At 42.7% G+C, this 25,525-nt stretch overlaps 2 protein-coding genes across 5 annotated transcripts; one reads left to right on the forward strand and one right to left on the reverse strand.

The window, feature by feature from the left end:
• Nucleotides 1-507: 507 nt before the first annotated feature.
• LOC114681495 (peroxiredoxin-1-like) lies at nucleotides 508-1,380 on the reverse strand. Its single transcript, XM_037200705.1, has one exon. The coding sequence runs from the start codon at nucleotides 1,335-1,337 to the stop codon at nucleotides 750-752; it is 588 nt and encodes a 195-aa protein (XP_037056600.1). The 5' UTR covers nucleotides 1,338-1,380; the 3' UTR covers nucleotides 508-749.
• Nucleotides 1,381-15,513: 14,133 nt separating this feature from the next.
• Hnrnph1 (heterogeneous nuclear ribonucleoprotein H1) lies at nucleotides 15,514-24,804 on the forward strand. Of its 4 annotated transcripts, none has more exons than XM_037201514.1 (13): nucleotides 15,514-15,621; nucleotides 16,128-16,256; nucleotides 17,736-17,891; nucleotides 18,091-18,234; nucleotides 19,705-19,843; nucleotides 20,807-20,985; nucleotides 21,080-21,151; nucleotides 21,229-21,341; nucleotides 21,455-21,590; nucleotides 22,101-22,190; nucleotides 22,901-22,993; nucleotides 23,413-23,462; nucleotides 24,056-24,804. In XM_037201514.1, the coding sequence occupies exons 2-12, from the start codon at nucleotides 16,160-16,162 to the stop codon at nucleotides 23,460-23,462; spliced, it is 1,269 nt and encodes a 422-aa protein (XP_037057409.1). In that variant the 5' UTR covers nucleotides 15,514-15,621; nucleotides 16,128-16,159; the 3' UTR covers nucleotides 24,056-24,804. The 4 variants fall into 4 exon arrangements, with proteins under 4 accessions (XP_037057409.1, XP_037057408.1, XP_028710825.1 ...); XM_028854992.2 differs by having other exon boundaries at nucleotides 15,515-15,621; nucleotides 21,208-21,341; XM_037201513.1 differs by lacking the exon at nucleotides 23,413-23,462.
• Nucleotides 24,805-25,525: the final 721 nt, after the last annotated feature.

The raw sequence follows: 25,525 nt of genomic DNA on the forward strand, positions 1-25,525 counted from the left end.
GGTCCCCCCTGCCATATAGTCTTCCTGGTTCTGTGGGTTGCAGTCTGATTGTTCTTTGCTTTATATCTAGAATCCACTTATGAGTGAGTACATATCCATGTTTGTCCTTCTGAGTATGGGTTGCCTCACTCAGGATGATATTTTCTAGTTCCATCCATTTGCCTGCAAATTTCACGCTGTCATTGTTTTTCTCTGCTGAGTAGTACTCCATTGTGTATATGTACCACATTTTCTTAATCCATTCTTCCGTTGATGGGCATCTAGGTTGTTTCCAGGTTCTGGCTATTACAAATAGTGCTGCTATGAACATTGTTGAGCATGTTTCTTTGTGGTATGATTGAGTATATGCCCAAGAGTGGCATGGCTGGGTCTTGAGGTAGATCGATTCCCAATTTTCTGAGAAACCGCCATACTGATTTCCACAGTGGTTGTACAAGTTTGCATTCCCACCAACAGTGGAGGAGTGTTTCCTTTACTCTGCATCCTTTCCAACATAGACTGTTGTGGTTTTTTTTTTTTTTTTCAGAGATCAAGTTTAATAGATACTAAAAAAAAAGAACAACAGGTTGATTTCTGCAACTCACAACAAACCTCAGGTTATTCCCAATAGTGGAAGAAAGGCTAACCGCCCCTAGTACTGTAGGAAAGGGATGTCTTGAATCACATCACATTTTGTTTAAGCACGAATAGAGTACAAGAAATTTTCTTCTGGCTGACCAATGCAGCCTGGCAGAAAAATGGCCCAGTGCTCACTTCTGCTTAGAGAAATATTCTTTGCTCTTTTGGATGGTATCACTGCCCAGTTTCCAGCCAGCAGGGCACACTTCACCATGCTTGTCAATGTACTGGAAGGCCTGCACTAGTCTCAGAATCTCCTCCACAGAGCGGCCAACAGGAAGATCATTTATAGTGATCTGTCGAAGGATACCTTTATCATCAATAATAAAGAGGCCCCTGAAAGAGATACCTTCATCAGCCTTTAAGATTCCATAATCCTGAGCAATGGTATGCTTGGGATCTGATACCAAAGGAATGTTCATGGGTCCCAATCCTCCTTGTTTCTTGGGTGTATTAATCCATGCCAGATGACAGAAGTGAGAATCCACAGATGCTCCAATCACTTGGCAATTGAGTTTCTTAAATTCTTCTGCCCTATCACTGAAAGCAATGATCTCAGTGGAGCACACAAAAGTAAAATCAAGAGGATAAAAGAAGAATACGACATATTTTCCTTTGTATTCACTTAGGCTGATATCTTTGAATTGTCCATCTGGCATAACAGCTGTGGCTTTGAAGTTGGGGGCAGGATACCCAATTTTTGCATTTCCTGAAGACATCTTGCTATCAGCAGGGCCGAGTCACAGGTGTCCAAGAAACACTCACAGCAAGGAAGGAAGACGATCGACTGTCGTGTTTTTGATCATAGCCATTCTGACAGGTGTAAGGTGGTATCTCAGAGTCATTTTGATTTGCATTTCTCTGATGACTAAGAATGTTGAGCATTTCTTTAAATGTCTTTCAGCCATTTGAGATTCTTCTTTTGAGAATTATCTGTTTAGATCTGTAGCCCATTTTTTAATTGGATTGTTTGGTATTTTGATGTCTAGTTTCTTGAATTTTTATGTATTTAGGAGATCAGTCCTCTGTCAGATGTGGGGTTAGTGAAGACCTTTTCCCATTCTGTAGGCTGTCTTTTTGTCTTATTGACTGTGTCTTTTGCCCTACAAAAGCTTCTCACTTTCAAGAGGTCCCATTTATTAATTGTTGCTCTCAGTGTCTGTGCTGCTGGTGTTATATTTAGAAAGTAATCTCCGTTCAAGACTACTTCCTACTTTCTCTTCTATCAAGTTCAGTGTAACTGGATTTATGTTTAGGTCTTTGATCCATTTGGACTCGAGTTTTGTGCATGGTGACAGATATGGGCCTATTTGTAATCTTTTACATATTGACATCCAGTTGTGCCAGCACCATTTGTTGAAGAAGCCAAGATAGTTTTAGCTTCTTTGTCAAAAATCAGGTGTTCATATGTGCGTGGACTAATGTCAGGGTTTCCAGTTCGACTCCATTCATACCTATTTTTTTCATGGAGTTCTGCAGATTGAACTTTGATCGCGGTGCTAGTGTTTTATCAGCTGAGCCATCTCTGCAGCCGGAGAAGCACAACTCATAAGGGGGGAAAACAGGAGAGTCCTACTAGAAAACAGGAAGTACTTGTAAGAACTGTGCAGCATAAGGGGGAGGAACAGATGTGACCACTGCAGGGCGGACACACAATGGCTATGCTGAAGGTACTCCTGGCTCTGGCAGGCTTTGCCCTTGCTAACCTTTAGATGACATTCCTGAAGCTGGCCCCCAAGGTCTAGTCCCTTATTTGACGACTTCCTGCTCCTGAGCCTGACTACCAAGGTCCAGCTATCAAAGTATTGAAGTCCAACAATCACAAGACCCCTTTGGCTCACCTAATTAACATGCCCAGTCAAAATTAAACATCTCACCCTAACACAGGGTTTCCCCTTTTACCTTTATACACGCCCTTTGCCTATGTGTGACGTCAGTCTCTATCCAGAGGCAGTTCTTCGTCCCTCAGGGACAAATACCTCTGCCCTACTCCCTTGTTCCCTTCCCCTTCTCCCTCATCCTCTGTCTCCTCTGTTTATCTTTTATTTCCTGCTCTTTGTCCCTCCTGGGAAAAGAAATCTCCTTTGTGCTGAGTTTCCTTTCTCATGTTCTGTAAGAGACCACCAAAACATGTAAGGCAACCGGGGGAAATTTTTATGTGTGGGTGCATGTTATGTGTTGATGCTGACCATGTGATATTTTTTTAAAAGATTTTTTTTTTTGTGTATGTGCACAAGTGTGCCTGAGTTTATGTGTGTGCACCACATAGGTGTAGTGTCTGCGGATGTCAGAAGAAGGCATTGGAGCTTCTGGAACTGAACTTACATATGATTGTGAACTATTGTGGGTGCTGGGAACTGAACTTGGATCCTCTGCAAAAAACAGCAAGTGCTCTTATCCCTGAGCCATGTCTCCAGGGCATGACTGATTGATTGATTGATTGATTGATTGATTGATTGATTTTGAGACAGGGTCTCACTATGTAGCTCTGGCTGGCCTGAAACTCGCTATGTAGAAAAGGCTGCCTTCCTGAGTGCTGAGATTCAAGGCGTTTGACACTACACCTGGCTTAGTCCATCTTTCTTAACACTCTTATAAACGTGGTACTATTGGCTCAGTGGACTGTGCATCAAACATCGTCTCTCTCATGCCCAGTTTCTTCCGTCATACCTGTCCTTCATCTACTGTCCCATGTTCATGGGGACATCAGCTAGCAAAAAACAAAATGAGCAGCCACTTCAAGGTCCTGCTTTCTTCCCAGCCACCATGAATTGAATGTACCCTTGTACTACGGCCCAGAATAAATGAGTAAATATATAAATAACTGAGCACAAAGTTTCAGTCAGAAAAAAACGAACAGCTTTGGAGACAGCGTGTGGCGATAGTTGTACACCATTGTGAATAGACTTAACACTCCAAATTATACAGTCCCAGTGCTTCCCTTTCTAGGACTGCACAATGAAAAGGACATCGTGTGCACACCTGTAATCCCAGTGCTCAGAGGTGCAAACAGGATGACCAGAAGTTCAAAGTCATTCTTGACTTGAGACTTTGCATAAAAACAAAACAAATGCAAACAACCAAATAAGTAAATAAAGTAAAATCAGGGGGCGGGGGGAAGAGGCTAGCTCAGTTGGTAGGATGCTTGTCTAGAATGCACAAAGCCCTGGGTTTGAGACCCAGCACTGTTACACTTCCGTCATCCCAGCACTAGAGAGGTAGAAGAGGAAGGAACTAAAGTTCAAGGTTATCCTCAGCTAAATATCAAGTTCCAGGCTAGTTCGAGATGCCGAAGATCCTGTATCAGAAGGGGTGGAGGGCATCTAGAGACATTGCTCTAAGTAAGAAATTTGAGAAAATCTAGGCAGGATATGCAGAACCACAGTGTCTGTATTACTGCATTAGCTGTATTAATTACTATGACTGTATATGTTACTGTATTAGCTGTATTAATTACTATGTTGCTATGACAAAACTACCTAATAAAGAATAAAGGATCGTGTTTGGCTTTCAGTTTCAGAGGGTTAATCTGTAATTTCTTTGACTCATGGCTTTGGTAGAACATCATGGTAAAAGGAGTGTGCGATACAGATTTTTTTTTTTTTTAAATCTAGTGGCAGAGAGGAAGTAAAGTTATTAGTCACTTTTCTGTTGCTGTGATAAAATATTATGGCCAAAGACAACTTAAGAAGAGAATTTTGGGCTGAAGAGATGGATCAGCACTTAAGAGCACTTGCCGCCCTTACATAGGATCTAGTTTCAGTTCCTAGCACCCACATGGTAGCTCACAACCATCTGTGGCTCAAGGTCCCGGAACCTGACACCTCTTTGGACCTCTACAGATTCCTGCATGCACTCAGGCACGTACACAAGTAAATGTTTTAAAACGAGGAGAGTTTCTTTTGTCTGGTGGTTGCAGTCCACGGGTGTGTGTGTGTGTGTGTGTGTGTGTGTGTGTGTCAGCACTCGGCAGTCCCGGTGGCAAGAAAGAAGCTGAAGTAAACTGGAAGTGATTTGTTTGTGTCGAAGGCTGCCCCAAGCGACACACCTGGCAAATGCTTCCTTTTCTAAGTTGCCTTGCTCATGGTGTTTCATCACAGCGATAGGACAGTGACTAAGACACCATCATATTAAGAATCCATCGAGAAGCTGGGTGGTGGTGGTGCACACTTTTTTTGGGAGGGGGGGTAGAGACAGGGTTTCTCTGCGTAGCTTTGCGCCTTTCCTGGAGCTCACTTGGTAGCCCAGGCTGGCCTCGAACTCACAGAGATCCGCCTGCCTCTGCCTCCCGAGTGCTGGAATTAAAGGCGTGCGCCACCGCCACCGCCAGGTGGTGCACACTTTTAATCCCAGCACTAGGGAGACAGTCTCAGGTTCAAGACCAGCCTGATCTACAGAGTGAGTTCCAGGACAGCCAGGGCTACACAGAGAAACCCTATCTTGAAAAACAACAACAACAAAATCCATCAAGAGATTAATCCATCATCCAGTCAGGGCCCTCATGATCCAATGCGTCTCTGGAAATAACCTCACAGACACACCCAGAGTCATGTGTTACCATTCTCACGGGACCGGAAAGGTTAACAGTTACAATTAACCACCAGCATGGTGTCCTTGGTTTGGGATTTAGAACCCATTTTGGTGACTTATGATTTCTTGGACTACATAAAGGAAAACGATCCTAAACAGAGACTTGTAGGGCACAGGCCATATAAGAAAAGGAGCCCTTAGGAAAACAGCAAAAGGAATGTCAAAACAAAAAGAAAAACAGTCAAGAGTGCCGCAGCATGCAGTGTGGGGGCTGGGAGAGGCTGGGGAGGCTGGGAGAGGCAGGGGTAAGGATTTGTCAAGAGGATTAGTGAACCTGAAAGGCTTCTGGGATGGTTGGGTGGACTGGTGAGATGGTTCAGCAGGTGAATTGCACTTGTGCAAGCCTGCTGACGTGGGTCTGACCCCCGTGTGTGGAGGGGGAGCATTGACTCCTAAAAGGTGCCCACCAGCCTCTGCATGTGCACACACATACATCATACATGCATACACACGATACATGCACAACAATAATCATTTTTGTAAATAGGTTTCTGGGTATGGTGGCTCATTCCTTGAACTTGAGCACTCAGGAGGCAGAGGATCTCTGTAATTCCTGGACTGGCCAGAAGAGAAACGCACTGAGACCTTGCCACAAACAAACAAACAAAACCAAGGGGACACGAGATATGGCTCCACGGTTAAGAGCACTGACTGCTCTTCCAGAGACCCACAAGCCATTCCCAGCATCCATACGGCTGCTTGTAACTGTCTATAGCTCCAGTCCTGGGAATCCAATGCCTTCTTCTGGCTTCCGTGGGTACTGGCATGCAATGGTGAACATATGTATGCAGGCAAAACACTGGTACACATAAACTAAAATAGTTTTTTTTTTTGTTGTTGTTGTTGTTTTGTTTTTTCGAGACAGGGTTTCTCTGTGTAGCTTTGCACCTTTCCTGGATCTCGCTCTCTAGCCCAGGCTGGACTCGTACTCACAGAGATCCACCCGGCTCTGCCTCCAGAGTGCTGGGATTAAAGGCGTGCGCCAACACTGCCCGGCTTGTTTTGGTTTTTGAGACAAGGTTTCTCCCTATAGCCCTAGCTATCCTGGAACTTGCTCTGTAGACCAGACTGGGCTTGGATTCACAGAGATCAGCATGCCAATGCCTCTGAGTCCTGGGATTAAAGGCATGCATGGCTTAATTTTTTAAAAAACACACACAAAAAAAAAAAAAAGAAGAAGAAGAAGAAAAAGAAAAAGGCTAAAACAAGCCTGGGGACGTAGCTAGGTGGGTAGAGGTGTTAGTTGCCTGGCACGCAGCCCAGACTGCATAAAATTGGCTTGGGTAGGATGATGTATGTATACACAATCCTGAACTTGGGAAGTAGAGGCAGGGTAGAATGTGAAACCCAAGGTCATCTCCTCAGCTACCCGGAGAGTCATTACAAGCGTGTCCGCTACAAGACATGGTCTCATGAAAACAATATTTTAAAAAATGGCTTTAGACAGGTGGTGGTGGTGGTGGTGGTGGTGGTGGTGGTGGTGGTGGTGCATGCCTTTAATCCTAGCACTCAGATCTCTGAGTTCAAGGCCAGCCTGGTTCTACAACACGAGTAAAAGGATAGCCGGGGCTACACAGAAACTCTGTCTCAGAAAAAAAATTTTTAAATATATATATATATATATAATCTCTCTTTTTATAAGCTAAGGAATATTAGCTCTCAGTACATTTTGAACACAGCTTGAGATCTAACTACAGTGATTGACCTTGGCTGAGGCGTTAGGGAGCCAGGACCAGTCTTCACACGATTCAAAATCTGTGAAGTGGGCTGGGGGTGCAGCTCAGAGCAGTTGCGGAAGCTGGCAAGGCTCCAGGTACCATCCCAAATACCACAAAAACGAAAAATTTCTACCACAAAAGCAAGCAATTGAAGACAAAGACGGTTTTTCTAAAGAATGCACCGAGCGAACTGAAGAGGGCGCAGAACTGCAGACCTTGACGATCACGGCGGAGCTGTGAGATGCCTTCCTCCCCACATCGATTCTCACTGACTAGTTTAAAATGGTTGCCAAGCCATCGCCTGGCAGTGGGAGAGCTATCCTATTTACGGCAAGGAGGCGGCCGGGCGAGCCCCATAGGGACCCACCTGGCTCTCTCTCCGCACTGCTTTTCCCAGGTCACTGCAGCTTTGGGGAGCTATCATCTGGGCAGGCCAGCTACGGGGGAGGGGGAGGGTCACGTCCGGCGGTCTGCTGCGTTTTTAATATTTCAGCCTTGCTGGGGATGGAATCCATGACAAGTGTGCTCGGTAAGCGCTCTTCCGCTGAGCTGAACTCCCAGTCCGTCTCAACTCATCCAGCTTTCTGATAATCCTTAAAACTAAAAATTTTAGTCCATTCCTCCATAAATCCATCCAATCTGTTTTTTGAGACTGGGTCTCCCTGAAACTATGAATGGTCTAGAACTCTTTCTTTAGACCAGGCTGGCCTCAAACTTGTGATCCTCCTGCCTCTGCCTCCGGAGTGGTAGGATTATTGGCTAAAAATTAGACCCACAAGTTACTTGAGTATTCAGCATTATGGCAGTTATAAATACTGAGAAGAAAAAAAAATCCATTCATGTTTCCATTATCAAAAGATAGTCTAGGAGAACATTTTAAAATACCTGCTCAGATATATTTTTTTCTGTGTATGTGTGATTATACATATTTCACAAATCTGAGTACTATGCCTCACTTGGCTTTGAGGCATTAAAGCTCATGCTGCCAGAAGTGATGGCATACACCTTTAATCCCAGCACTCAGTCTCAAACAAACAGAATTGAAAATATATTTTCGATTGGCGGTGGTAGTACACGCCTTTAATCTCAGCACTTAGGAGCAGAGGCAGGTGGATCTCTGTGAGTTCAAGGCCAGCCTGATATACAGAGCAAGTTCCAGGACAGCCAAAGCCACACAGAGTAACCCTGTCTCAAAAAGCAAAATCAATACTTATTGAATAAATACTATGAATGTAATCAATGAATACCACAAATGTAGTTAATATCATGATCATGAGTATAATTAAAAAATAAAAAAACAAAATCAAACATATATAAAATGTTCATGTTATAGGGTCAAATGTATTAAACATACATTTTGAGGACCTTCAGCTTTTCATACTTTCTTATTTTTTTCTCTCCAGAGACAGGGTTTCTCTGTATATCCCTGGCAGTCCTAGAACTCACTCTGTAGACCAGGCTGGCCTTGAACTCAGAGATCTGCCTGTCTCCGTTTCCCAAGTGTGTGCCACCACTCCCTGCTTCCAAGCTTTTCATACTTAAAAAAAAAAGTTTTAATTATTTGTCTGCAGCTGTATGTGCACTGGAACCACTGTTATGACCACCCAAAATGGGTGCCGGGGCTTGAACTCAGGTCCTATAGAAGAGCCCGTGTTCTTAGCCACTGAGCCATCCTCCAAACCCCGTCTTTTCAAACTTTTTTTTTTTCTGTTTTTAGAGACAGGGTTTCTCTGTTTTGGTTTCCTGTCTAGGATCTCACTCTGTAGACCAGGCTGGCCTTGAACTCACAGAGACCCACCTGGCTCTGCTTCCCGAGTGCTGGGATTAAAGGCGTGCGCCACCACTGCCCAGCTCTTTTCACACTTTTAAACCTGAATCTTTCAACTAGGCATGATAACACCTACCTATAATCCCAGCACCCGAGGCTGAAGGAGATGGGAGGATTCTACTAGTTCAAAGTCAGTCTGGGCTACATAGTAAGCTCTAGGCTAGCTTGGGCTACATGTTGAGTTCCAAGCTAACCTAGGCTATGATGTAGAAACTTTTCTCAAAACAAAACAAAAACCCAAATCTCCCAATATATATTTAATTATTCTAAGAGCTGCTTGAAGTTCATTTTAGTCTATACTTCGAGATAGAGCATCAATGTTCTTTTGTTCCAAATTGCCAGACATTAATTTTAACATTTATTGAAGGTATTTTCTATGCTATCATTTCTAAGGAAATGATACCTTAGTGGATAATGAATTCTAAACTGCACTTTGAGCCTGTCCGAGACTGTTCCATTGGATAGTCAATGCACCAGTACCATACTTTTTAGAGGTTTACTAGAACATCTATTTAGTTTTACATGGTTAATGTATCCCTGGCTGGTCAGGAACTCACTATGTAGACAGGGCTGGCCTTAAACTCACAGAGCATGCCACAACTTTCTGAGTGCTGGGATTAAAGGTGTGGACCACCATGCTAAACCTCTACTTTGTAGCTGAGGATGATTTTTGAACTCCTGACCCTCCTTCCACATCCTGAGTTCAGGGATTACAAGTGTGCTGCCCCCCCTTCTCCCCCCCCCAAATGTATGCATGGTGGCGCACACCTTTAATCCTAGCACTAGGGAGGCAGAGGCAGGCAGATCTCTGTGAGTTTGAGGCCAGCCTGGTTGTTATACAGAGAAACCCTGTCTCCGAAGGAAAAAAAAAAAGAAAAAGAAAAGAAAAGAAAAGAAAAAGAAAAAACCAAAAAACAATACTAAACCAGTTTTATTTATTTATTATTTTGTTTTTCAAGACAGGGTTTCTCTGTGTAGCTTTGGTGCCTGTCCTGGATCTTGCTCTGTAGACCAGGCTGGTCTCGAACTCACAGAGATCCACCTGGCTTTAATACCCGAGTGCTGGGATTAAAGGTGTGTGCCACCACCGCCAGGCAACAAGTTTTATCAAATCTAAGATGTCATCAGCTTTAGGACTCACTATTTATATTTCACTAAGAAAAAAATTCTGCCAACCAAACTCTGATATGCCACTTATCTTAAGCTATATTCATATTTTGGATAAGTTAAACTATAAAAATGTGTTTTCCAATTGCTGAAAAAAGATGGTGAATATTTTATGTCTAGATGGGAATGAGTGTTTTTAAGGTTTGTCTTTGTTTTCCCACATAATCACTTTTTAAAATGTATGTGTATGAGGCCAGGCATGGTGGCACACATCTTCAGTCCTAGGACTTGGAGAAACAGAAGCAGTCAAAGACCAGCAGAGGCCAGCCTGGTCTACCTAGTGAGTTCCAGGTCAGTCAGAGCTACACAGTGAGACTCTGTCTCACACACACAAAAATGGTGTATGTGCCGGCGGTGGTGGGGAACGCCTTTAATCCCAGCACTCGGGAGGCAGAGGCAGGCGGATCTCTGTGAGTTTGAGGCCAGCCTGGGCTACCAAGTGAGTTCCGGGAAAGGCGAAAAGCTACACAAGACAAACCCTGTCTCGAAAAACCAAAAAAAAAAAAAAAAAAAAACAAAACAAAACAAAAAACAGTGTATGTATGTGCTGCTGTGTGAATGTATGTCCCATGTGTGGGTGCCCACAGAGGCCAAAAGAGGGAATCCCCTGGAGTTGTCCAGTGTGGGTATTGGGAACTGACCTCAGGTCCTCTGGAAAAGCAGCAAGTGCTCTTAACCACTGAGCCATCTCTCCAGCTCCTCATATAAACCTTTTAATAAGTAGACTATTCATGGATTAGAATTACATCATATTTGCAGATAAGAAATTCATTTAGGCTCAAATAATAACAACAAAGCTACGGCTGCTTCAAGAAATGCAAGCCCCACGTGCATTTTACACCCCGACACAAAGGCCAGGATGTACATCAAGCCCTTTGACATCTGGAGTAGGGAGAGAGCAGCTGATATCAAGTATGTGCAGCAGCTCCACCTGACCCTCATCTTTCTGCTGCAGAACCCATGCAAGACCCTCTCCCTCTGTTAGGACAAAAGCATTAGTTATGCAGGACAACCATCAATAAGTACAGAACAGTATCAGGACAGGAAGAGGAAGCTACATGGATAATCTCGTTTCTTCCAGAATACAGCAACAGGGACTGGGGAGATGGCTCGGCCAGTAAAGGCACTTGCTTCCCAACACTGGGGTTTAATCCTCCACTCGGAAGACTTTGAGCCGTGCTCATTACATTTAATACCTGAAGTATCTTCTGCTGCTTAATCTGCTTAGCTGCTAAAGAGCTTTTTATAGTATTGTGTAAGAGGCATCCAAGAGCCAGCTGTGGTGGCTCAATCCTGTAATTCCAGCAATCTGGAGCCTGAAGGACAAGGATGTCTATGGACACCAGGCTAGCCTGGGCTGTATCAAGTTCAAGGTTAACCTGGAATACAGAGACTCTCGATCAAACAAAGAAGAAATCAACACTAAGACCAAGGATGCAGAGACAAGCAGATCTTTCTATGTTCAAGGCCATCCTGGTCTACATAGCAGGTTCTAGGCCAGGCAGGGATATATAGTAAGACCTTGTCTAAAAACAACATAATAAATATGAACTAAGTAGACCAGACTGGCCTCACTGAGATCTGACTACCCTGCTGGGAAAAAATAAATATAAACTAAGTAGACCAGACTGGCCTCACTGAGATCTGACTACCCTGCTGGGATTAAAGATGTGTGCAATTGTGCCTGGCCCCAGAAGCTGAAGTTTTTGTGTGACAAATCTTTGTGTTGGACAATTTACATAAAGGACAATGGCTATATCATAAAATTTACTCCCCCTCATTAGTGATCTGATGCAGAGAATTACCATTTTCCCAGTATTAAATTGGTAAAGATTAGAGGAAAAGACACAGTGTTAGTGAAATTGGATTTAGGCATATGGAACCATCAAATACAAGAGGAGCTTCAAACTCTACCTTGCATTATTAGAAGTTAAAAAAATACTCAACCTTCTGTTGAATAATTGTCCATCTGTAAATCCTAAATTAGGTGTGGTGGCACACACCTTAATTGCATCACTCCAGAGGTGGATGATCAGACATTCAAGGCCATGCTTGTCAACAAGGGGAGTTGGGGCCAGCCTGGGATATATGCAATGATTCCTCTAAAACAAAATCTATCCTAAGGAAAGGATTTTTTTCTATGATTATACGTTGTATTTACTCTTATTATGGAAGAAACCCCCGCACATACAACTAGAAAAGAATCAAAAAAACATTTTAGGAATGTGGCTATGTTGTTAAAAGAGAAACAGAGAAACTGGTTTTTTGTTTTTTTGTTTTTTATGAGACAGGGTTTCTCTGTTTAGTTCTGCTGTCCTGGAATTCACTCTGTAGACCAGGCTAGCCTCAGAGATCCACCTGCTTCTACCTCCTGAGTGCTGAGATTAAAGGTGTGCACCACCACTGCCCAGCTCATTTTCTACCTTCCTCAGGTCAATGTCTGGAAGTCCTAAATTGAAGGGATTCTCCCATCTCAGCATTTTGGGTACCTGGAAATACAGGCACACCACAGTGCAAAGTGAAAAAGATGATTAAAACATAAAATGGTATGTGTGTCTCAAGATGTAGTTCAGGGCCAGTGATGATGGCACACTCCTTTAATCCCAGCACTTGGGAGGTAGAGCCAGGTGGCATCTGTGAGTTCGAGGCCAGCCTGGTCTACAGAGCGAGATCCAGGACAGGCACCAAAACTACACAGAGAAACCCTGTCTCAAAAAACAAAACAAAACAACAAAAAAGAAAACAAAACAAAAAACCTCCAAAAATATGTAGTTTAGTAGTAGAGCATGCATCTCTGCCTCCCATTGGATCATCTAATCATAAACCAATAATAAGACTAGAGCTCTCAAATGTTTCGAATCAACTAAAGAGTCCTTTTTTGAATGCTGCTTCTAACCTTCCCCAGGACAGTCCTGAACATACTGTTCCCTGCCCCCACTTTCAGGGAGATATCCTCATCTACTTGAAAGTCTTCCTTGGAGGTTGTGACACATAGAGAAGCCAGAGGTCTCTTCGTGAGGCTATGAGACATTCTTGAAACATCTGTCCTGTACTTACACTGGAACAAGATATTCAAAAGGAAATAAATTCAAAAAGTCAACAAGATCCGGTAGGCTAGAGGAGTTGGCCACAGTTCAGATTACAAGGCTCTTCCCACTGTGCACTCAGACAATTATGTGGCATACAACTCTGCCCTACACAGAGACATTGATGAGCAAAGTATGGAGTGGAAAGATGATAAAAGTATGAGGTGTTAGGGCCTCCCTCTCTTAGAAATTAGCTCATGTAGAGCCACTATAATCTCATATGACCAAGGAACAACAGAATGCCAGGATTAGACATATAGACAAATTGTATAAAGATATAAATGTGAACACTGATTGTATTATGCCAGAATTTGAATAATAACTGCAGCAGCTTTAGCCTGAGGATTTTTTCCTGGGCTCTCTGACCACTAAGAGTTAATAACACATTGCTTGAGACATGGCAAAATGCCCAGGGTAGTTGAAGATTTTGTTTTGGTCTAGTGTCCTTGAAGCAACCAAAGCAACCAGCCTGAGCACAGGCAGTCATATGCCTCTAGATTCTCAAAAATTGGGTTATGGGTTTAATGAGTAAGAATGATAACTCTGTTTATTAATGATGTCAAAACTTGAGGGAAAATGATTGGAAATAATAACTCTGTTCTGCCATAGTTTATTAATGATGACTAAAAGACAAGCAAAAGGAAGCGAAACACATGTCCAAAACCAAAAATGATATGATCTATGGTTTGGAACATCATGAATGTATCCCTGCTAATTAAATTCTGTATAAATAAACACTCTGGGGGCTGGAGAGATGGCTCAGAGGAAAAAAAAGAGTCCTTTTTTTGGGCAATCTATTTCATGTCTCAAGAAGTTTCATGATGTGGGAGAGATGTGCTAGGCAAGCACTCTACCACTAAGATTTCTCCAGCCTTCTTCTTGAGGCAGGTTCTCACTAAATTTCCCAGGCTGCCTTGAACTCACTCTTGCCCAGGCAGATCTTGAAGTCGCAATTCTCTTGGGCTTGAGTTCTTGCTTTTAACCAACCTTCTGGCTGGAAGACTTGGGGAGTCTCACCTTTCAATGATCTCAGCTAGAGTTTTCCGTCTTCTCTAGATCCTCTGCAGATGAGGTCATGCACCGTTATTCTCTCTGACTGTTTCGTCTGAGTTTCCCTTACACCTAAAGTTTCACGTTACACAGCTCCTGTTGCTCTCTCGCTGAAGGCTTATGATGCCCTCCTGTATACTTAACCCCCTTGCGCAAGCTTAAAGGGCCGAGTTTTGCCCGCATTTCTGCGCACTTTCCTTTGATTCCTCCATTTTTGTTTTTTTCGAGACAGGGTTTTTCTTTGTAACCCTGGCTGTCCTGGAACTCGCGCTATAGACCAGGTTGGCCTCGAACTCAGAGATTCGCCTGTTTCTGCCTTCCTAGTGATGGGATTAAAGGCGTGCGCCACCACTGCAGGGCTCTCCATTTTTACCAAACTGTCCAAACCAGATTTGGTCTCCTCGATATTGCACTTGGGAGGAAAACGTGTTTCGCCTGCAACCTCTTGTGATGGCACTCACAGGTTTACCAATTGTGATACCCCTGTGGCACCGTCCCTACACTGTCTCATTATTAATTTCTACTGGGGCTGGCTGGGGTGCGTCAGATAGTCAAATTCAGAGAGTCAAATCCGGAGACTCGGGGCATCATCCGCTTTCTGCAGTGCTGCCTGAATTCAGTAACGTTACCCACTATTGTGCACTCGGGGTGACCCGGGGGCATTCTGGACCTCGGTGTCTTCCCTGGGAAAGAGGCTCAGTGGTCTGGCGCAGCGCTCCGGGGCTGAGTCCTGCGCTCCCCTGGCCGACTCAGGCTGCACTCGCGAGGCGCAGCCCACAGGGCACTTCTCGTGCGAGGGCCCGCGGCCCTGGGAAGGGCGAGGGGTTCGCAGAGTGCGAGTTCGTTGGGCTAAGTGGGGTGCAAGACTCTGGCTCGGGCACTTGCAGCCCGTGCGGGACGGGGGCTGAGTCCCCCAAAGCGGCAGGTAAGGGGACCCGCCCCAGGCCCCCCGCGGTGACCGCGGCTTTGGGCGCAGGGGCGGGGCGGCATCGAGAGGATGCTTGGCACCACCCGGCTCTTTATCTGCCACCAGTTTAGGCCAGAAAGGGTGGGGCTCCCTTCCCGCCCCCCCCCCCCCCCGGGCTGTCTTTCAAAACCCACAGGAGCAGGTGAAAAGCTGCGGATTAAGGGTAGAACAACCACCTCTGCAAACCAGAACTCTGGGTTCCTAGCCAGGCCCTACAGGGGGGGTGATCGCCGCCATTCCCCTCCCCCACGCTGGCGGGTATGTCTAGAGAACGGTTTGCAGGAAGACGCATGCGCATGAAGCAAAACGATAAACCGCTCAGACGCCAAGCGCAAGAGTTGCAAAAGGGCGCAGGCGCAGAAAAAACCCCGGCCCGTTTATGAAGAGGGCTGGGCCCAAACGCATGCGTGCAATAATCGGACGGCGGGAGAGGGCCCGGTGTCTGGTATTACGCATGCGTCTAATCTTTGTGTGACGCCGGTGGGCGGGGCAGGCCACAGGGTGCGCGTGCGCAGAGCTTGTTCGGAGGGCTTTATTTAGGCTGCGCAGGCGCCCGCTAATCATTTCTCCTCAGCCACGCCGAGGGTTTGTGTGGAGGTGAGTGGTGGTCCGTCTTCGTGTGCTGCCAGAGCCCCGCTCCGACGCCTGTTTTCGTGACGATTGCGTGTCCCTGAACCTAGGTTATAACCTGGGGGGGCCGGGGCCAGCTCAGGCTGCCCCCGGGAGCCGCGAGGGTCCGGCCGGCGTGGCAGCGCCGCCTAGGCCTGCAGGCCGCGCCGCTTCTATTGTGTGAGGTGTCTGAGGAGGCGGAGCGGAAGCGGCGGCCGCCATTTCCTTGCCTCCACCGTGGCTCTAGGCCGGGGTCTCCTTCGCTTGGGGCCCTCCACGCCGGGCACGCGGGGTGGCTTCGGGCATCGGGTCGCTAGCGGAGGCCGGGTGGCATGCGCTGAGTCTCCGGGGCTCGGGGCTCTGCACGGGCGGGGCTCCCAGCAGCGCGGCGCCCCGGTCCCGCAGGGCGCCTGGAAGGGGGAGGGCCGTGTAAGGGACTCTTTGGCGGAGGGGTCCCTAACACACCCCCCGCCCCCGTCCCCGCCGCCCTGCAGTCTGTTTCGACGCCAGGACCCCCGAAGAGACGATGATGCTGGGCGCGGAAGGTGGAGAGGGCTTCGTGGTGAAGGTCCGGGGCTTGCCCTGGTCCTGCTCCGCGGACGAGGTGCAGCGCTTTTTTTCCGGTGAGTTTGAGGCGGGAGTTGTCAGCGGGGCCCGCGGCTGGGCTGGGGCGGGGCGGGGCGGCCTCTCGGGCTCCCCCTAGCGGGTCGCGGGCACCAGCCGTTCTTCCCCCGGCTGCTCGCGCCCTGCTGCCCGCTGTTACGCAATGGTAATTGCGAAATCCGACTCCCCCCCTTCTCCCCTGGGGGATGCTGGCGCCCCGATGGAAATTTTCTTCTTCGTCTTTGCGGCCTCTAAGCACCAATCCATGCCTTCTGAAGTTGTCTTTTTCCACAAGTGTAAACAGGGAAAAGATGTTATTTCTCCTCCCTCAAACAAAACAGTTGGACAAGTGACAGTATTCTGTCTAGAAGCCCTACTGCATTTCGTATATGTTCATTTGAAAAGGGGCGTTCTGAATCAGAAAGTTAATTTTTCGTAATTTAAGATTTGGTAATCAAATCGTGTTCTAGATCTAGTTACTTCATAATCTTGCTCCCTTCACAATTGAGGACGTCGAACCCAAAGAAGTTTTAGCACTGTAGAGGGTTTTTTTTTTTTTTAAACACATATAGGCTTCCTGAATAATTTCTCCCAGAATCATGTTCCCACTGTTTTAAGAGAAGACTAGTTGAAAGTTTTATGTGGAAAAAGTTGAAAAGTTTTGTGGAAAGGTACTTACAGTGTTGACCTTACTATCTGAATTCAGCTGTGGTAACAGAAAACTGCCTGTAAAACATGTGTATTGGAAGCAATTGCAGGGGGCAGTTGCCGACGGGGTTTGACTTGAGCTGTGTAACTTGGAGCCATTAGTAGTTAACAATGATCCCCTTTCAGGTGAGTATTGGGCTGGCCCAAGCCAGAAAACACTGAAGTCGCCAGATCCAATGGAATTATTCTTTTTTTTTTTTTTTTTTTTTTTTTGGTTTTTCCAGACAGGGTTTCTTTGTGTAGCTTTGTGCCTTTCCTGGAACTCATTTGGTAGCCCAGGCTGGCCTCAAACTCAGAGATCCACCTGCCTCTGCCTCAGTGCTGGGATTAAAGGCGTGTGCCACCACCGCCCGGCCCAATGAGATTATTCTAAAAGATTGCAAAAAAGATGTTTAGTGGGCTGGGCGGTGGTGGCGGTTTTGGCACACACCTTTAATCCCAGCACTTGGGAGGCAGAGGCAGGCACATCTGAGTTCAAGGCCAGCCTGGTCTACAAAGCAGGTTCCAGGAAAGGTGCAAAGCTATGCAGAGAAACCCTGTCTCAAAAAACAATAAAATGTTGAGTGGAAACTTGAAGACAAGGCTATAACTTCCTTAGAACTTGCTTTTGAGTATTGAGTTATCTTGATGAATTAGGAATGTATCTGCAGTAATTTGATAGTGGGAATGCTTGGTCAATTTAGTCTTAACACATGGTGGGTTTTGTAGTGACATGAATATGCATTTCATCTGTATAATTCCTACGTGCTTTTAGGTTTTAAATTCTGTATTAACGGTTGTTTTCTTTTCAGACTGCAAAATTCAAAATGGGGCCCAAGGTATTCGTTTCATCTACACCAGAGAAGGCAGACCGAGTGGAGAGGCTTTTGTTGAACTTGAATCAGAAGATGAAGTCAAATTGGCCTTGAAAAAAGACAGAGAAACTATGGGACACAGATATGTTGAAGGTTTGATTTACATTGCCCTAGTAACAGTAAATGTTTAAACACATAGAGGTCTTACCCCTTCTGAATTTTAGGTATTTGACCGCATGGAAAAATGGTCATCTAAGGGAGTTTATGGCAGCTCTTCCTAGTTATCTAAAAGCCCAGGAAATCTGAACTTTGATCTCTAGCTTAATTGACTAATTCTAAGCACCTTTTTCAGTATTCAAGTCAAACAACGTTGAAATGGATTGGGTGTTGAAGCATACTGGTCCAAATAGTCCTGACACGGCCAATGATGGCTTTGTACGGCTTAGAGGACTCCCTTTTGGATGTAGCAAGGAAGAAATTGTTCAGTTTTTCTCAGGTATGTAGTCCTGTTTGTTGCTGAGCAGTGAGGTATGGCAGCTTCTGGCGACATGATTTAGTATTAGACTTAAAAGTTGAGTAGTTCTAGGTACTTAAGTAGGCTGTTAAATATATGTTGTTGTTGTTGAATTCACATTTTTTTCCTGGAGACCTTCAAGTAACTTGAGCCCATCTTAAAGGTGGAAATTAGAAGTACTTCCAAAGTGTTAACTTTGCCTATATTTAGTATTGTAGTTCAGAGTAGACCTTTGAGGATTCTACTCAACCATCTTAACTACTTCCTCATATTGCTGTTTAGCAAAGTACTTCAAGTTAAAGGTAAGCTCTTTTAACATTAGATTAGTGTGAGTTTAAATTGTTATACTTTATTGTATTTGTTGTAAGATAACTTTTGAGTCAAGGGACCAGAAATAATCAATTAGTTTAATTTTCTGTATGTAAATTTTTATGAAATGAATTTGACTTAGCTAGCCTGTTAGAAGTCAAATGTAGCAAGTGTAGGTTGAATGCTTATAATCTCAGTAAGAAACAGTATAGATAGTATTCTAAAGTTCTGGGCCTAAAGTATTTGAATGTTTTTATGTTGACAAGCTGATAGGATTGCATGTTTAGGAGAATGTTAAATCTTTATTAATACTCTTGATGTCATAAATGGAATTAAATCCTTTCATGGTTTTTATTTAGCATATGTATTAGAACTTTGACTTAGATATGTATCAATTCGTAATATATTATTAGTTTGAAATCAAGTCTGTTTTGTTTTTTATCTAAATTGGTGAGAATTGAATGCTATCTGTCAACGTTAAATATGAACATAATTTCATATCTTCTAGGGAAGTGCTTTAAGGCCTTTTTGTAAGCTTGGGAATGTATCCACGGGAAGGATTTTTCATAGACGGAATTTCCAGAAGTGAATCATACTACTATTAGAGCATATAAGAGTGCATGATTGCTGTGTAGATAGTTAATTGTTGAAAGTTTAGTTTGTATGTTTGTCAATTATGATTCTTAAGTAATGTTTTCAATTTTTTTACATTAATGTTTAAATGTGTAATTTTAAGCTTGAAGTTCCAATAACTTAAAGAATTGAAGTATATAATGAGGTTAAAAGGTGTCTTGTTTTACTTAAACTGTTATTTTAATGCTTAAAATTTTTTAATTTTGTATAATTTTATTAAGTTGCATAGATTAAAATGTTTTTAATTGTTTAATTCTTAATTCACCCTCTGGAGTATCAAGTTTTTTTTTTTAATGTATATATTGTGCCTTGGGTGTGTTAAGAATTGAGTTATTTGTTAATAGTGGAACTTCTTATTATTGCAATGCATATTTTAAGAGTACTTGTTGAAAGCATACCATTCACCTAAAGTTAAAATTCTGGTTTATTTAAAGCTATAAGAAGAATCATTTCTGGGCTTGTGATGTTAATATTGCCCCCCTACTGGGGTTATTTGTCCTTGGGTTGAAGGGTTGGAAATCGTGCCAAATGGGATAACATTGCCGGTGGACTTCCAGGGGAGGAGTACGGGGGAGGCCTTCGTGCAGTTTGCTTCACAGGAAATAGCTGAAAAGGCTCTAAAGAAACACAAGGAAAGAATAGGGCACAGGTGGGGATGGATGGTTGGTTGGATATGTCACTTTTCTTATGGTAAACAATTAAATCCATATTCTCTCTGCTTAGGAGGAGGAAATAACCCATTTCCTATTCCCAGTCAATCGATAACCTGCTATAAATTATAAATTCTTTATAGTTCATGTATTTCATTCAAACTAAATTTTAGGTTTTAAAATTATCCCTAGTTTATTTGGGCCATCTTTACAATTTTGTAGGACTCTTTAGATTATTAACCCCAATCAATAGAGTCGAGAGACTATGGCTTTAAAAAAAAAAATTAATGCAAACCTGTCTTTAGCTGTAATAACACCCACATAGGAAATTAATATTACCATAAGAAAATGTGATACTTTCTGATCTTGTTTTTAAAGTTGAAATGCAACAAACTTTCTTGCTGTATAAATATTCTGCATATGTATTAATAAGCATAGCTTTCAAGAAATTGTCACAAAAGGTTTTATTCTCTTTGCTTGTGACTATTTTTCATTGAAGCATGCGCTTTTTACCTATGCTGATTCCTACTAAAAGCATAGGCTGGGTATTGGCGAAAAGAAGTGTGTAGTGTGGGCTAGACTGTTGGTGGAGGCTGGCTTTTTAGCCCACTTGCTATACATGCTGCCAAAGGATTTAAGAGTTGAAATATTGAAAGTTGAGTGGAATTCTTCCCTCCTAAACCATTGATTTGTAATACTCCTCTGCCTCTAAGGTTGGGCTCTGCCTCAGAGGAGTTCGTTGTTTTTTTGTTTTTCTTTTTTTTTCTATAAAGTATAAATAGTCTTTTGAGTGAATTTCTGGTCATTGCCTATGCAAATGTAAGAAATCTGGCTTTAAATATTAGTCAGTTTCATGGCTATGACTAAATTGTTTTTCTTGTATAACTACTAAGTAACTGTATGACATGAACTAATGTTTTCTCTCCCCTCCCCATCCCCCTTCCTTTTGGACAATGCTTTAGGTATATTGAAATATTTAAGAGCAGTCGAGCTGAAGTTAGAACTCATTATGATCCACCACGAAAACTTATGGCCATGCAGCGACCAGGTCCCTATGACAGACCTGGGGCTGGCAGAGGGTATAACAGCATTGGCAGAGGAGCTGGTTTTGAGAGGATGAGGCGTGGTGCTTATGGTGGAGGTGTGTATGTGCCATTATATGCAAGGTTGAACCACTTTTGTCTAGGTGGGCTTTTTTTTTTTTTTGGTAACTAATTGTATGTCTTATCTTTCAGGCTACGGAGGCTATGATGATTATAATGGCTATAATGATGGCTATGGATTTGGTTCGGATAGATTTGGAAGAGGTAAGGTAAGAATTGAATTTCTCAGTTCAAGGGTACTTACACACTTGTCCATCTAGACCTCAATTATTGTTTTTCAGGAATGTCTGACCACAGATACGGGGATGGTGGCTCTACTTTCCAGAGTACAACGGGACACTGTGTACACATGCGGGGATTACCATACAGAGCTACTGAGAATGACATTTATAATGTAAGTGTCCAGATAAATTCACCTCAGCTAATAGTACAGCAGTACAAATGTGGGGTGATCATAATAAAATTTAGATTTAAAAATTAATTTTTTTGAAATCACTTGTATTTTAGTTTTTTTCACCACTCAATCCTGTGAGAGTACATATTGAGATTGGACCTGATGGCAGAGTAACTGGTGAAGCAGATGTCGAGTTTGCGACCCATGAAGATGCTGTTGCAGCTATGTCAAAAGATAAAGCAAATATGCGTAAGTGTAATTAAAGCACTTGTAACCTGAGGCAGTTAAGTGACTAGCATTTAGAGTAGAAGGTATAATTAATTAATAGTAAGAATTTATAGGAGAGATTTGATTGGGGTAGCTTAGATGTTTTGAAAAAAGTTTAGGTTTTTAAAACTATTTGGGGATTTGTGATTGGATATAATCTTAAGTTTGTCCTTAATTGGTAGTTCAGATGAGTGTTTTGAAAGCTAGAGTTCTTGGGCTGGAGAGATGGCTCAGTGATTTAAGAGCACTGGCTGCTCTTCCAGAGGTCCTGAGTTCAATTCCCAGCAACCACATAGTGGCTCACAACCATCTGTAATGAGATCTGGCACACAGGCAGAACACTGGATACATAATAAATAAATCTTTAACAAGAAAGAAAGCTAGAGAGTTCTTAACTAACATGGGAATTTTTTGTGATTCACAAATTACTTTTAAATTGCTTGTTTTCTTTTACCAACAAACATTTTCAAACTTTTTTTTTTCTCATTTCAGAACACAGATATGTAGAACTCTTCTTGAATTCTACAGCAGGAGCAAGCGGTGGTGCTTATGGTAGCCAAATGATGGGAGGCATGGGCTTGTGTAAATATCGTTAGTTTTTTTAAAAACCAAAACATTTATATCTGTATAAGTAGATAATAAGCTAAGTTAGTATATAATTAATTAGCATAAGAGTTTGTTAGCATAATAATTTTAAGTTATAATAATCTTAAGTTAGTAAACAGATTTAGGCAAAGAAATTGAGCAAATTTTGTAATTATTGTATTACTAAAATCTTGTAAATAACAAAGCTGCTTAGGGTAGATTACTTAAATATAAGTACTTTTGTCTGGGGGAGGGGACTATTGAATTGAATGTGTTACAGTATCTAAATTGTAAGTCTAAAATACTTAGCAAAAATACAGGAATAAAAATTTTATTTTGGGAACATAATTAGTTGGGCATGATTAACTAGGTGTTAACTGATACCTGTATAGTGACATATCTAAATATATATCAAGCTAAGGGGGGAAACCCCCTAAAGTTTCATAAGATCATCAAAAAATGCTTCTATTTAGTGAATCATGTGTATTTAGTCCTCAACACTTTAATTTATAAACAATTGACTAGCTCAGATGATAAATATAAAGGTTAATCTGGTCATAGACAATCAGTCTTGTCATAGATAGTAGGCAGGAGACAGTAATATAAGATCAAGACTGGAAAATTATAGACATAGAATTACAAGCCCGGTACCACCCGGTACCACATTGGATAAAGAGCAAAGCTCTAATGTTCTCTTAACTTAACAGCAAACCAGTCCAGTTACGGTGGCCCAGCCAGCCAGCAGCTGAGTGGTGGTTATGGAGGTGGCTACGGCGGCCAGAGCAGCATGAGTGGATATGGTAAGTTTGGTTTTTTTATATACCTAGAGTAAGTTTTAAGTTGGTTTTAGTTGGGGATATTACAGGCTCCTTTTTTAAAGAGAGTGAGTTATTAAATGGATATTTTTTATAATTCTTAATAGCATAATTTGTAGAAACAGTTATTGGGAGGAGGGGAATGTTATGAGTTCTAGTCACTGCAATTTTGGAACACTGTCAAGCCAGAAATCAACTATATTCATTTATTAAAACATTAGTTTGCTTTTCTGCTGTAGGATTAAATTTTTGATGGAGGGTAATATTTTTAAATATTAGTGGTGGTTGGGTTCAGGACAGTATTTTATTAGTGGTTAACCTAGGGATGGTTTTATTTTTTTTCAATTGGTCTAAAGAATGGTGATTTTGGTATTATAGTCTTACCCTACAAAATCCTTTTGCAGACCAAGTTTTACAGGAAAACTCCAGTGATTTTCAATCAAACATTGCATAGGTAAATATTTTCTCAAAAAATATAATTTAAATTCCCAATAGCAAATACTGATAATATTGTGATAACACTTTACATAGTAGTCAGTGACTCTGACTTGATTCCATGGAGGCTGCCATTTTGGGCACAGTGAGTTGCCTTTAGTCCAACTTTTGTCTTCTCACTTCTTGCCCACCATGAATAGGCAAAGCAAAAGACTTCCCCTGTGCTCCCTATTCATGCACACCATTCGATGGACACATGGTACATGTTTATGGTAAATTTTTTTTAGTGCTTTTTGTTTAGCTTTAAAAACTGGAAGTAATTTTGCAATTTTTGAAAAACACTAGTTTTCCTTTAAACTTAAAATTTCCACGTTGATCCTGAAGAATCCACTTAAAATGGTAGCACAAGAGTCTGGCAAGTTGGTACTGCAGAGAAAAGGGTTTAACTGAGATTTATTTGGAGTCGGGATTCCCTTTTCCTAAACATGCTCCTCGCCAATTGGACAGCAGCCATTTGCACTCGTATACCTTTTAAACTTTTTCTTGGAATGTTATTTTATTTAATTGATTATTTGACACCATTCCTAACTTGTCAAATGGATCTCTTTGCAGGTAGCCAAGGAGCAGTGAACAGCAGCTACTACAGTAGCGGAAGCCGTGCATCTATGGGCGTGAATGGAATGGGAGGGATGTCTAGCATGTCCAGTATGAGTGGTGGATGGGGAATGTAATTGATTTTGATCACTGACTCTTGGTCATTTTTTTTTTTTTTTAAACTTCAGTTTAACAGTTTTGCAATCTAGCCTTGTGATTGATGCTTCCTCTTAAGTGAACATTGGCATCACTCAAAGGACTACAGTTCAATGTTGAACATAGTCACCTAGGATGATACAGTGAAGTTGAGTGAACTGTAACTGTTAAACAATTCCCAGCTTTTCTCTAGTTACTGTAGGATGTACGTAAGCAGTAAGCGTATTTAGGTTAAAGCAGTTGAATTATGTTAAATGTTGCTCTTATACATACATTACATTGAACACTGTTGGTGCATGTTGAAAAGACATGCTTTTTTGTAAAACTCAATATAGGAGCTGCGTCTACAATTAAAGTGAAACATTTGGCATGTTTGTTCTAATTTCATTTGATAAACCTGTAAGGCACGTGAGTTTAAAGCTTTCCCCCCCTTTTTTTTTAAGTTAATGGAGTAATTTTGAGACGCAATATCATTTACTTTAGGATTTTTGGTCTTGGTGTTTGTATGAAATTCTGAGGCCTTGATTTAAGTCTTTCATTGTATTGTGATTTCCTTTTAGGTGTATTGCGCTAAGTGAACCTTGTCAAATAAATCTTCCTTTTAAAAGCTACATATTTTCTTGTCTGTGCTTCGGTGTCATGTAGACTTTGTTGGTGTTTTATTCCTGCCTGGGGTATAGGTCCATGTCTCTTATGACAAAAAGGCTGGGTGGCTGAGGCTGCTGTTTAGATGTCTTCAGACTTCCTTCCAGTGCCAAGTAAACTGAAAGTAAACCTGGCTGTTTGGTCTTAGTTTGATTGAGCCTGGCTGCACTGGATCTTGTCTGAACAGCCTATAACTTATTCCACTGAGTACAAGGCACACAAGGACCAGTGCTCACTGTATGTCTTAATAGATTTTCAGCCAGGTGGTGGCACACACCTTTAATCCCAGCATTTGGGAGGCTGAGCCAGGCAGATATCTGAGTTCAAGGCCAGTCTGGTCTGCAGAGTGAGATCCAGGGCAGGCACCAAAGCTACACAGAAAACCCTGTCTTGAAAAACCAAAACAAAGGGAGGGGGCTTTCAGGCATGGCTGGAACAAGTGCCAGAGCAAGGGCACCGTGTCATCCTCTAGGATATCCATAAATGTTTTCTTACTGGTTGGAGTTTTTCTTGAGATGGTCTCCAATCCTCAGGCTGGTCTCCAGCCTCCTGAATGCTGGTTATGTGTGTGCTGCATCCCTCCACACTCAGGACCTTACACCTGGCTGAAGGTCTACCACAGAGCTAGACCCTTAGCCCTCAGATGCTTTAGGAATATGCAAGGTGTGTCCAGCCACATCCACTTGG

This window comes from Peromyscus leucopus, chromosome 8b, assembly GCF_004664715.2.
Source record: "Peromyscus leucopus breed LL Stock chromosome 8b, UCI_PerLeu_2.1, whole genome shotgun sequence".
Classification (NCBI taxonomy): domain Eukaryota; kingdom Metazoa; phylum Chordata; class Mammalia; order Rodentia; family Cricetidae; genus Peromyscus; species Peromyscus leucopus.